Source organism: Bactrocera dorsalis, chromosome 3 (assembly GCF_023373825.1).
Source record: "Bactrocera dorsalis isolate Fly_Bdor chromosome 3, ASM2337382v1, whole genome shotgun sequence".
NCBI lineage: Eukaryota > Metazoa > Arthropoda > Insecta > Diptera > Tephritidae > Bactrocera > Bactrocera dorsalis.
Window position 1 is genome coordinate 81,564,826 of NC_064305.1, and position 12,735 is coordinate 81,577,560.

Consider the following 12,735-nt stretch of genomic DNA (forward strand, 5'->3'; position numbering starts at 1 on the left):
TTTGAAAATAGGTTGCATATATTGCGTTGCAAGCGAATATGTATGTATGTATATCAGTATATTTTAGTTTTATTGTATAGAAATTTTAAAAATTTAACTGCTATGCTTAAAATATTTCTAAAATTTTATTTTATTTAATTAAAAATTAAAATAATAAATAAATTAAATCGAAACATAAACGCTGTGTTTTATTTGGATATCTTGGATTTAAGGTTTGGCAACTAAAGCACATATTTTACATGACCAATCTTACTTTGATGCCACCCCACCAGATCTCGAAAAACTGCTTTTTATTTTAAGCAGAAAAAATATAAAAAAATATATTTGGAAAAATTATAAACATATTTTTAATTCAATTATTATTTATTTATTAAATTATTAGTTAATTTGACTAATTTCCCGTAAAAATAATAATGATTTTCAATGAAAATTTTAAATTATTTTCATTTCATTTTATTTTTCATAATTTAATTTAATATTTTTTATTCATCATCAAAATATTTTTCCAAGTAAAATATTTAATTTAAACTAATTTTAATTTATTTAAAAATTATATTTACAAATTTTATTAAAGTTAATAATAACAATTTTTCATAGATTTCATTAAAAATTACTTAAATTGTCGCCAAACAACGAAATTCCCACTCAATTCCATGTTGCACTGCAAGTGCGCACTCTCTCACACAACTCTGCCGGGTTGCTGGCGGCGTCGCCTGAAAAATCGCCGCGTGCACAAACTACTAGTTTCACCAGGCAAACAGGAGAGGTAAGTAGGCGACTGCTGGGCAGCAAAAATGCGCAGCCACTGCGCAAACCAATGCGAGCAAGGACAACAACCAACTCAATTTAAAGACAACAGCGCCATCTGTGAGTGAAACTGCATGATAGCGAAGACATCTATCATTAACAGCAGCGTGAGTTTAGTGTATACACAAACCATAACTGACACAGTGTGCTGCAGATAATTAAAATTAAGATTTTTAATCAATCAAAATTAAAATTTTTTACAACAAAATTAAAATTTCTTATATCAATTTACTAAATTAATTATTATATTAGTAACGTCTTTTAAACTATTACATTATTGTTTTTTGGTTTACAAAGTAAAAAACAAATACAACTTGCTAGGCGTCACACAACTAATAACATAACTATTATTTTACAATACACTATTAAATGTTAAATACTTTTCGTTGAACGCAGCAACACACACACACACATTTGAAAGCAGATATGTGCGCGTGTTGGGCTTTCCGTTAGCTTCGGACAGGTCGCTTTGTAGCGCACTTAGAAAAGTGTTTCGCGCATTGGTTTGTGCACCACTACAATGGGATCCCTATCGGATGAAGTGGAAGAAGACTCGCCTGCCGCCGCTGCAGCGGCTGTAAAATTACCGCTCGCACGTCTATTCGTCGAGTTCAGTCGTTTCTTACGTCTGCCGCGTTCCAAATTCGTCGCCGAGTTACCACCACCACTCGACGATGTGTTGTGCAATTCAACTAAGGAGGAGTTCTCCGCATCGACTACCACCTGAAAATCACTGTCGTCTGACGTGGAGTCGCGCAGCTTCGACACTCTACCGAAGTAATCTTCCACAGCTGGTGCCAATGGACTGTCGGCGAGTGTAGTTGTTGCGCCCGCTGGTGTTGTTGGTGCTTTCGGTTTGCGTCGCGCAAATGGACTGCCCGGTTTGCTGTGATCATCAAATTCGGGATCTGTGAGGAACTCAACGCTGTCGGTGCGCATGGTGGCGCGTTTGAATGGCGGTATTTCGGCTACTTTCGGACGTCGTTTTGTGTACGGACTATGCTCAAAGCCTTGGAAGTTTGCAATTTTCTCGGCGCTTTGTAGATTCTGCGACTTCAAGTGGGCGGCGGGGAAGCGTGCACCTTCAACGCTCAAACGGCGGCTACGTGAATTGCTGTACGCCACATAGCCGGTGCGTGCGAACGGCGTTATGTTGGCGGTGCGCTCTTTTACGCGATTCGACAGCATTTCTTCGCTGCGAAAACGCTGACGATCGTCTAGCAATAAGTCGGCATCCTCGATATCGCCATCGGGATTGGTTTGTGAGCGTCGTAATTTGCGACGTGTGTGTCCCGTCTCAGTCAAGTCCACCATTGATTTAGCGGGACGCTCAAGTTTCGGCATGCGTATGGCGTCTTCGTAGGAAGGCAAGTTGTTCTGAAAGAAATTTGGCGCATTCGGCGTGGCGGGCTCCTCAAGCATACGTTGATTCTGTGCGCGTCTGTAATTATAAGTAGAAATTATTATAAGAATTGATAGTTTAAAGAAATAAAATTTACATTTCCATCATTTCGTCGCGATTTTGACGATACTCTTCACGGTTGCGCCGCTGCCTGCGGCTTTTCCTAAATCTCTTGAAGCCGGTGTATAAAAGCGTTCCTACACATATGCCTAAGAAGCACAGCATTATCACAGTCCACGCTTTCTCCACTTTGGAAGAGCGTCCATTAGGTATCCAGACACTGCCGCAAGCAGCTTCCCAGGTCTTACCGTAGAGGTAGGAAGGTGAGGCACAACGCACATAATTACGATCCTTCAACTGGAATGACACGAAGGAAATAATTTATTCGAACTGTGGATAGGGTATGGAACTAGTCAGAATCCCTAGTCGAAAAGCAAATATTTGTTACATTATCCTACCTTCTGTGGCACGGCAGTTAGAAAATCGTAAAAGTCGATAAATGTTGGGTCGTGACAGTTGCAAACCCATGGATTATCACTAATCCAGATGGCATCCAGATAATGATTCGAACGAAAATACTCAGTCGGTATTGGGTTTGTAAAACGATTGCCGCTCAAGTACAGCCAAGCCAGTTCCGGAAACCCGGAGAATGTGGTATTCCTTATGCTCGACAATCTAGGAAAATTATAAGCTTCATTAACACATTTGACACACAAGAGCCATTACTTACTTGCAGTTACTCAAATCTAAGCGCTGAAGCGTTTCGGAATGCATATTCGGCGGAAACTCTTTGATAAGTGTTTTGGACAAGTCGAGCCGCTGTATTACCGATAAGCCCGTAAAGGCATTCGCATCGATCATAATTATTTCGCAGCCGCTTAAGTTTATTTCACGTAATGAATTCGATACGAGTTTCGTAAATTTCTCCATAACATTGTGACTAAGGTTGACCGAGACCAGCACATCGTTGGCACGAAACAAATTCTTATCGAGCAGCGCTATTTCGTTGTAGGACAAGTCGAGCGTCGCCAAGTGCGTCAATTTAACGAATGCATTCGTTTGTATATTTCGGAGCGAGTTCTTTGCCAAGTCCAACGTTTGCAACTGTGTGTTGTTGGCAAAGGTGTTTTGATCCAGAATGCGTAGCATATTACCGCGTAAATATGCATGTGACAAACTGGGGAATCCACTCAAATTTATAGTATCTAAACTGCAAAAGGAGGCATCCAACTCCAATAGGGTTTCGGATATTATCACATCTTTTATTTCCATCGCGAAATTCCTTGAAACATTTAATTTTTCCAAATTTGGCAAACCATCAATCAGCGCTGTCGGTATGCGTAGCAAACTGCAGTTGCTGAGCTCGAGCCCACGCAATGAGCCCGATGGTATATTATTCAGGGTAGTAAGTGAATTACCCGACAACGACAAGCGTTCCAACGCGGGTAGTCCATTTATAAGATGATCACCACCCACTGTCGTAATACTGCAATGCTCCAGCTCTAGATTGGTCAGTGAATCACTGATCAATGTTTGATCCGAATTAAAATCCGTAACGGTTTCTAAATTATTTCCACTTAAACTGAGGTGCTTTAAGCTAATGGCATTACGAAAAGCTTCTGTTGGATTTAGATCCGACCAACTGTTAAAATTATTGTTGGCGAGTAAGAGAACGCGCAGTGTAGTAAATCCAATCAGCGCATTGGCATCTAGCTGGCTTATATTATTGTTAGAGAGATCCAAGTAGACTAGTGATTCGATGGTAGCGAATTGTGTGGGAAAATGATCAAAATTATTGCCCGACAAATCGAGATGGTCGATCGGTAAATCGGAAAAGTTGGGATACTCCGTGAGGCCTTTATTTGCACACTTCACGCAAAGGCTGTCGAGTACCCAAAAGCATTTACAGTTGGAAGGACAATTAAGCGCAGAAGCTGACGATGCGATAATGAGCAGCAGGGTGATGGTGAGGTAACAGCGAATTCTTGACATTTTTTACACGAAGATGCGACGATGATTTGACGTGATGTGTGACATAAAGATGCGCTGAAATGTGGAGTTAAAAATATTAAACATTTTAAAGAGAAATAATATTATTGTTAAGAAAGAAAGAACATTGCATACGCATACATATATCTGTTTCGAATATATTGACACAATCAAATATTAAAGGGTTATAATTAGAGTTCCGATTTAGATTAATTATGCACTGTTTAGTAAGAATTTCCAATTTTTGGTGAGTCTCTATCGATGCGTCTAGCTTGACATTGTTCTGATGGAACTCAATTGCCCTCCTATTGGCCAAAGTTATCCAATCTAGATAGTACATTTCCGATTTAAGGTTTTGGCCATAGGCGAACAGCTAACAGTAGATTATTGCCTACCAATGCCAGCCTTGAAATAAAACTTGCTAACAGGTGCAACTTTTAAAGTCATCTCCCTACAAACAAAGACCAAACTCTACAAGTCCCAGAATCCAAGGCATGGGCAATAACATTATCTGATGAGTCGGCCTTAGGATTGAGCGAGAGAAAGATTTTATGGAAGATGTGTGGTTCTTTATTATTTGCTTAAACAATAATGCGACGAGTTTGTCTGAGAAGCTTTTTTGTACGAAGACTTATCTTCCAAAAATATAGATAATATATACAGATTAACTGACAGTAGCAAAGGAAAACTGATTGTTCACTATATTGTGAAAATAATAGAGTTCTAATAATAAATAAAAAATGTTTAATATTTATATATATATTTCGTAAATCTGTGACTAAGCGTAAAGAATCGGTCACCTCATCAATGTAAACCGAATTAAAATAGAACTCTACTTTGTCTAATGCTTCTCTCAGCTAATAGTGCAACTATAGGTTCGCTATTTTCGTTAAGACGAAAAGAAATATCTAACTGGAAATATAAATTTTAACCAAGTGTCAATAAATTGGGGTACACAAACAAAAAGTCTTCAGTATTTTATAACAAACTTACAGTTCCACATACAAATCGATTTCCTACTTCTAGATAGAAGGTTATAAATTATTTATAGAAAGGCAAATATTTGCGTAGCCTACAGAGCGTAATTGTAATTAATTTCCAACCTTTAGCATTCGCCTCTATTCGATTGGACGAGGGGCTGAGTCATATCTGCTGGTATTTGGTTGTAAGGCAGCAGGTAATAAAACACACGGCTAGGGCTAACATGTATGAAAGCTAATCAGTAAATACCTTTGATAAAGTCTATAAACCCGGGAAAGTAAGAAAAAATATAAATGCTGCCTTCATTTGTATTGATCTACAGTTAGCGAGCAAATCATTTTTAGCTAAACGGAGGACTTCACGAGTACTTGCATTGTTATAACAACTTATTCTATTATAGCTTCACTTTTTTTATACTCTTGCAACCAGTTGCTACAAAGTATAATAGATTTGTTCACCTAACCGATGTACGTATCACCTAAAACTAAGCGAGATAGATATAGGGTAATATATATATATATATATAAATGATCGGGATGACGAGACGAATTGAAATCCGAGTGACTGTCTGTCTGTCCGTCCGTGCAAGCTGTATCTTGAGTAAAAATTTAGATAAAAAATGATATACATAAGTATGTATATCCCTTAAACCACTTAAGTTACAACAACCAAATTCACCTAGCGCAAGTATTATAAAAACTCATAGTGACGGCGTGAAAATGGATGATACGATTTCACTCGGCCATAGACATTAAATTTTATCCGCGAGATGGGAAAACAGGGGTTTAAGGGAGCCGAAGACAAAATTGGATGAAGGGCGTATCCCCGTCCACCTTCAGGTGAAAACACAAATCTCGAGACCCGGCCGACCGATTTCTAACAAATCTGGTATATGGCATTCTTCTGACATTGTTATTACACAGCGTGGGCGAAATCGGACTACAGCCAAGCCCATTTCCTTACTAATAATGGATTGAATCAGTTCAATATTTTCTTTAGCCCCCATGTACATATAAAGATTTTCTAACCTCCAGATGACTTTATACCGCATATATCGGCCAATTTGTGAGTTATCTTAATAAAATTGTGAGAGAGTGGTTTTAATGAGTAAAATCGGGTGAGAAAGCATCCTAGACCCCATATAACTAACAGACCTTATGCACCTCAAGTTACATCTCTGGATTTATACCCGAACTTAGCCCTTCCTTACTTCCTTGATAGTGCTTTTCAGCTGCGAAGATTCCTATATAAAATTATTGTCTTGTGATAGTGGCTAGCTCTCTATAATTATTAAATTCTTTAAATATATTTATATATATGGGGTACTAACAACGTGTCATAAAGCATCGTAAAATCATAAAATCATAAACTTTATACTAGTTTAAACAATTTGTTGTTGGATTGCATATTAAAATAAGTTTACGCAAATACAACTCTGAACGCTATGTTTTCGGATCGTTATAACTTATAACTTTATGGGACTATGTGAAACCCCTAATAATATATATATATACTAGCTGACCCGGCGAACTTCGCCCCGCCCAATTTTTATTTTTTTTTGGAAGTCATAGACTCGTATAACTTTACCACAAATAATATAAACTTCAAACAACGCATTTTCATTTAATGTTTTTAATGTTTGTAGCGCCATCTACTGTAACATACCACACTCAATACCGCTCTTAGCGCCACCAACTGGTGGATAGCTCTTTGCTAATAATAAACAAATAATTTGCAATAAATAAATAATGCGACTATAAGGAGAGTTATAAACTATCCTATCTTTCAAGTTGGACCAAACTGCACACAGTGTTAAAAATTTCATTAAAATCGGTTCAGTAGTTTAAGAGTCCATTGCAAACAAACAATGTGACACGTGATTTTTATATATTAAGATATATATATATATAAAGGGTGATTTTTTAAGAGCTTGATAACTTTTTTTTAAAAAAAAACGCATAAAATTTGCAAAATCTCATCGGTTCTTTATTTGAAACGTTAGATTGGTTCATGACATTTACTTTTTGAAGATAATTTCATTTAAATGTTGACCGCGGCTGCGTCTTAGGTGGTCCATTCGGAAAGTCCAATTTTGGGCAACTTTTTCGAGCATTTCGGCCGGAATAGCCCGAATTTCTTCGGAAATGTTGTCTTGCAAAGCTGGAATAGTTGCTGGCTTATTTCTGTAGACTTTAGACTTGACGTAGCCCCACAAAAAATAGTCTAAAGGCGTTAAATCGCATGATCTTGGTGGCCAACTTACGGGTCCATTTCTTGAGATGAATTGTTGTCCGAAGTTTTCCCTCAAAATGGCCATAGAATCGCGAGCTGTGTGGCATGTAGCGTCATCTTGTTGAAACCACATGTCAACCAAGTTCAGTTCTTCCATTTTTGGCAACAAAAAGTTTGTTAGCATCGAACGATAGCGATCGCCATTCACCGTAACGTTGCGTCCAACAGCATCTTTGAAAAAATACGGTCCAATGATTCCACCAGCGTACAAACCACACCAAACAGTGCATTTTTCGGGATGCATGGGCAGTTCTTGAACGGCTTCTGGTTGCTCTTCACCCCAAATGCGGCAATTTTGCTTATTTACGTAGCCATTCAACCAGAAATGAGCCTCATCGCTGAACAAAATTTGTCGATAAAACACATTTCGAACCGAACACTGATTTTGGTAATAAAATTCAATGATTTGCAAGCGTTGCTCGTTAGTAAGTCTATTCATGATGAAATGTCAAAGCATACTGAGCATCTTTCTCTTTGACACCATGTCTGAAATCCCACGTGATCTGTCAAATACTAATGCATGAAAATCCTAACCTCAAAAAAATCACCCGTTATAAGTACATTTTTACCCGTTTAAATAATTTTGCATATTTTTGAAAGTAAATGTCGCAAATCCAAAACATTTATGATAATATTTGTTTACAATGTTATCAGTCAATCCATGGCGTGTGTATTTTTAAGCGCATGTACAAATAATTAATTATGTGTGAAAGTATGTGATAAGTATTTACATTTATCATTAAGCAAGTCGGTAGGCTTATTTTAAGTTCATATTTTTCAAGGTTCTTGCACGCTCAAGGGAAATTGCGCCATTAATAGAGAATTTCTTTCATTTTATATTAATGCAACAAGTATTTGCATGTCGGCATAGTATGTATGTACATATACATAAGTATGTATATACGAGATAATGAACTTTGATAATAGACAATTTTATAGTGCAAATGAAAAGTAAAAATTCTTGGTTTTATACAGATTAACGGACAAAAGATAGCGATAGTGCGAAGTTTCTTCCATCTTCACGAATGTGTGCGTTTGTTTTGGTCGAAAATAGAGTTGAAAAAGTACGCAATATTTTAAAGTTTTTCTTCGATAATGCCCAAAAACAATAATGGCTAGAAATGTGAAAACCTGATCATATGTGTCACTGTTGTGAAAAGTGGGTCACTTACGATAAAGTCAGGATTGAAGGTCAGAAAGATTTTTCTAAGCTGTTGGCCTATGGCACTAAATTCGAACCTGTGCCATCAACAATTGAACGATTTGAAGGAAGCAATCACCCAGAAACGGGCAGCAGCGACTAATAGGAGAGGAATGACGTTCCATTAGGACAGCGACAGGCCACACATGTCGAAAGTGACTCACTAGAAGCTCCGGGAGTTTTGTGGGTGATTTTTATACGCCCATCCTATGGTCCGAACCTGGTACCCAAAGTTTAGAAATAAATTGAGATTTGCACTGCGACGTAACGTCTCCTCTGTCACAACTACTCACATAGGCCCCACTGATAAATTTAAGTATTCTGTTGGGTTCTTTTGAAGCAATTTGATCCCTATTTGGATTCATTAATCCAAGGGTCTTGACTCTGCGTCTATAGACTACCAGACTGGATCGGACACCCAGTAATAAGCACCTTAAATGATTTAAATGATTTTGAGAAGAGTGAACAGAATGGTGCTTCTTTGGCCTGAGTCGGACCATTTTAAATATGATAAATAAAATTTTCAATTTAATGCAAAAATAACAGATTACTTTTGCTAGAACTTATATATAAATCTATATCGTACGTGGTCGTTTTTTACATTTCACAATTTATTTTAGACAAATTAATACACATTAATTATATTATGAAAACCATTTAGCGAAGAAAATTTATATAAAAAAATATTTTTTTTTTTTGGTTTTGAATCTGAACTGACGCTTCCACAATAAAAATAATATAAAATAAAATAAAAACCAAAAACAAAAGAGTTCACTTGTTTCTATTATTACTCACAACATTGTATTACCTACACTTGCATATTAATTCTTATCAGCGTTATCTGTTCGTATCAATGTAAAAATGCATGAAAGTTTAATAATAAAGAAATAAGCATACGAAAAAATACACGGGCACCTGCATATGTATACTACTATGAGCAAAAAGTAGTAACACTTTGTTTTATTCTTAATTTATTCTTCAAAATCTATATCGTGCCCCTCAAAATAATATCCCTTGGCGTCAAAACACTTGCGGCAACGTTTTTTCCAATCCTCGAAACATTTGTTAAAGTTAGTTTACTGAATAACCTTCACGTTTCATGTCGTCTTACACAAAACGGTTACCCCCGAGCTGTCGTTTAGGTTTGTTGAATAGCCGGAAGTCACACGGAGCTAAGTCAGGCGAACAGGTGTTGCGGCACGACATTGGTTTAAAATTTGGCAAAAAACTCACAAAGAATCTATGCAGCATGCGAGGATGCATTATCGTGGTGCAAAAACCAGGAGTTGTCGGCCCTGATTCCGGCCTGTTTTTACGAATAGCTTCGCACAAACGACGAATAACATTCAAATAGTATTCCTTTTGATAGTTTGGCCAGTGGGAAGGAATTCGGAGTGCACCACACCTCTATAATAGAGGAAAACTGTGAACATAGCCTTGACGTGATTTTTTCGGCTTAGGCTCACCTTTGCCACAATATTCGGTCGATAAAGCAAAGATCCAAGACTCGTCGAGAGTATACGTTTCTTGACAACCTGGTACTTAAAAAGCATTGTTTCCCAGACGTTAACGTGAAATTTAGTGATTTTGGAACCAATCGTGCTTTCACTTTTCTTAGGCTCAAATAATCTTTCAAAATAGTTTTCACTGATTCTTTCTAAATGATCTCAGACTGTTAATCGTCGAATTTTAAGCACCAATTCCTTTCTTTTATTGACGTGTTGATCATCAGTTTATGTTGATGTCCGCCCTGTACGTAGTTTTTGATCAACAAGACGGCGCCACTTTCCACACTTCACATCAATCAATCATCTTATTGAGAAAACACTTCGATGAGCAGATAATTGCCAGCAGATTGGCCACTAAAAACGTGTGATATCACACCGTTAGACTTCTTTATGTGCGGATATGTAAAGTCTAAGGTCTACGCACGATCCCGTTACGATTCGGGGAGAAAAACATCACGCGTGTGATTCGCTAGTTACCAGTCGAAATGACTCGTTCCGGCATCGAAATTGGATCAGCTGAGACGTAGCCGCAGCCAGTATTTGAATGAGTTAATCTTTAAAAAATAAATGCCAAATAATGTTCTTTCGAATGATATTAAGCAAACTCCATTGAATTTTATTTTTCTGTATTTTTTCTTTAAAAAAGCAGGGAACCTCGAAATGGATCACGCTTTATTTTTCGACTACAGAGTGTACTCAAATTTTCACTTACACACTTGTAGTGGTTGACTATATTTTACCAACGGAACTATTTAATTTCGCTTTGTTTTACACGAAGCTTATCAGATATTAAAACGCCCGCCGAAGAGCTTTGTCAAATATAAATATTTATATGGCTCCCATATACGAGTATACTTACATACTGTATGTATGTGTACAATTGATCACAAAAAGTCTATATTTAATATAACATTATGCATCTATAGTATATTCAATTGGTATAAGTTTAATTGGTATAAATGTACTTCAGTGTATAAAAAACAAGTTATCAGAAATGACGTCATTAAGGAAATGGGTTTGGATTTTTAGAACATTAAATTGAAGTTTAAAAAAGCTACCAATTATTATTATTTTATGTATTTACATTATTAAAATATATTATATTTTATACTCAGTATATGCCTTATCACACCAAAACATACAAACAAAACACTTATGTATGTATGCACATATTATTAGTCATACCTTAATAATTTTAAGCAACGCCCGTGATATGAAGAATACTATTTTTAATTAAATACTACAATTTTTATATGCTTAATTAACGATTAGTTGCTACTAAGTGTTTGTTCGGTGGATTTTTCATGTATGTAACTCTAAATTTTTGTTCGCCCTTAATGCACTTGCACAATAATGCCTCTCTATTGCTGTTCACATATTTCAAATTTGACGTTTCACTTCCTCACTTCCCCGCAACTGATCTATATTTCAGCTATCACTACGAGTATGCGTATCTATGGGCACGGCGCGTTCTTCGTTCGGATCGTTAGCGCGTCTCATTCGAAATACATTCGATTACTGATTGCATTTACCTGTTGCGTTGAGCGTACGGATTGTGTTGTCTTATCAGCAAAAGACACTCACACATACATGCAGGCGTGAAATAATACGCAGCCCTTCTTTCATTCAACACTTTTACATGGAACTCTCACCCGGCACGGCTAACGTTCAGATAAGATAAGCTAGATTGATAAGGGAGTACACATTGTCTATAGTTTGGCTTCTATTCCGTTTCAAAAAATATAAATATGCTATATATAACAGTATGTAGTGTATGAATATGTGTGCAGATTATATGGACAAGTGGGTAATATTTGCGTATAAAAGTGTTACGAACAGTGTTGCACTATTTTTTTTAGTATAAAATGATGAAAAGCATTGAAATACTTGGGGCCCAATAGGGAATTTAAAGTTCGGGTCTAAAAAATAAATCAATATTTTAGGGTCACCCTATATCTAAACTTTATGAATAATTTAGCAAGAGTAATTAAAGGTACCTGACCCCGTACTGCATTTATGTTTTGATTTGGTAGAATACATTTTGTACTAAATGAGTATTAAAAACCAGCGATTGCTCTTTTAATTTCATAGATGATTTCGCATCTTTCAGAGGACACACAGTATAAAAACCACTAAATAAAACATATGATTGTCGGAATATTATTTAGAGGGTGATTTCTATTAACAACCACAATCTTTTAAAATTAAATGTTTGTAAAAGCTTAATTAAGTGTAAATTTTAGTTAGCGCAAAGGACTTTTTCTTGAGCGATGTTTTCAGAGTTGGCCTGCAAATTTTCTCCGAAACGGTTAGCAATTTTCACACAACTTTCTAACAATATTGCTTAAGTAACTACCGAAGGAACAAGATTTTGACAATACTAGCAGTCCTGAAGTGTAAATATTTTCCCAAATGACGTTTTTTAAAAACCGCCTTTTTGTAAAAATAAATATTTTGAATAGTCCTTTGATCATTGCCTGTATTTATCTACAAAAATAATAATAATAATAAAATTAATATATACATAAAGTACATTGCAGAAAATTTTAAGTAGA

At 36.5% G+C, this 12,735-nt stretch overlaps 1 protein-coding gene across 1 annotated transcript; it reads right to left on the reverse strand.

Moving 5' to 3' along the window:
• Nucleotides 1-1,021: 1,021 nt before the first annotated feature.
• On the reverse strand, nt 1,022-11,703 carry LOC105230018 (insulin-like growth factor-binding protein complex acid labile subunit). The gene is made up of 5 exons (XM_049450743.1): nt 11,366-11,703; nt 2,940-4,255; nt 2,668-2,884; nt 2,307-2,566; nt 1,022-2,248 (listed from the first exon to the last, which is right to left on the reverse strand). Exons 2-5 carry the CDS (start codon nt 4,199-4,201, stop codon nt 1,288-1,290), a joined length of 2,700 nt encoding a protein of 899 aa, XP_049306700.1. The 5' UTR covers nt 4,202-4,255; nt 11,366-11,703; the 3' UTR covers nt 1,022-1,287.
• Between the last annotated feature and the right edge of the window lie 1,032 nt (nt 11,704-12,735).

Coding starts and splice junctions, on each gene's coding strand:
- LOC105230018 (XM_049450743.1), bottom strand. CDS start 4,201: ATGTCAAGAATTCGCTGTTACCTCACCATCACCCTGCTGCTCATTATC. Junction 2,567..2,667: donor TAACTGCCGTGCCACAGAAG/GTAGGATAATGT, acceptor GTGTCATTCCAG/TTGAAGGATCGTAATTATGT. Junction 2,249..2,306: donor CGCGACGAAATGATGGAAAT/GTAAATTTTATT, acceptor TTATAATTACAG/ACGCGCACAGAATCAACGTA.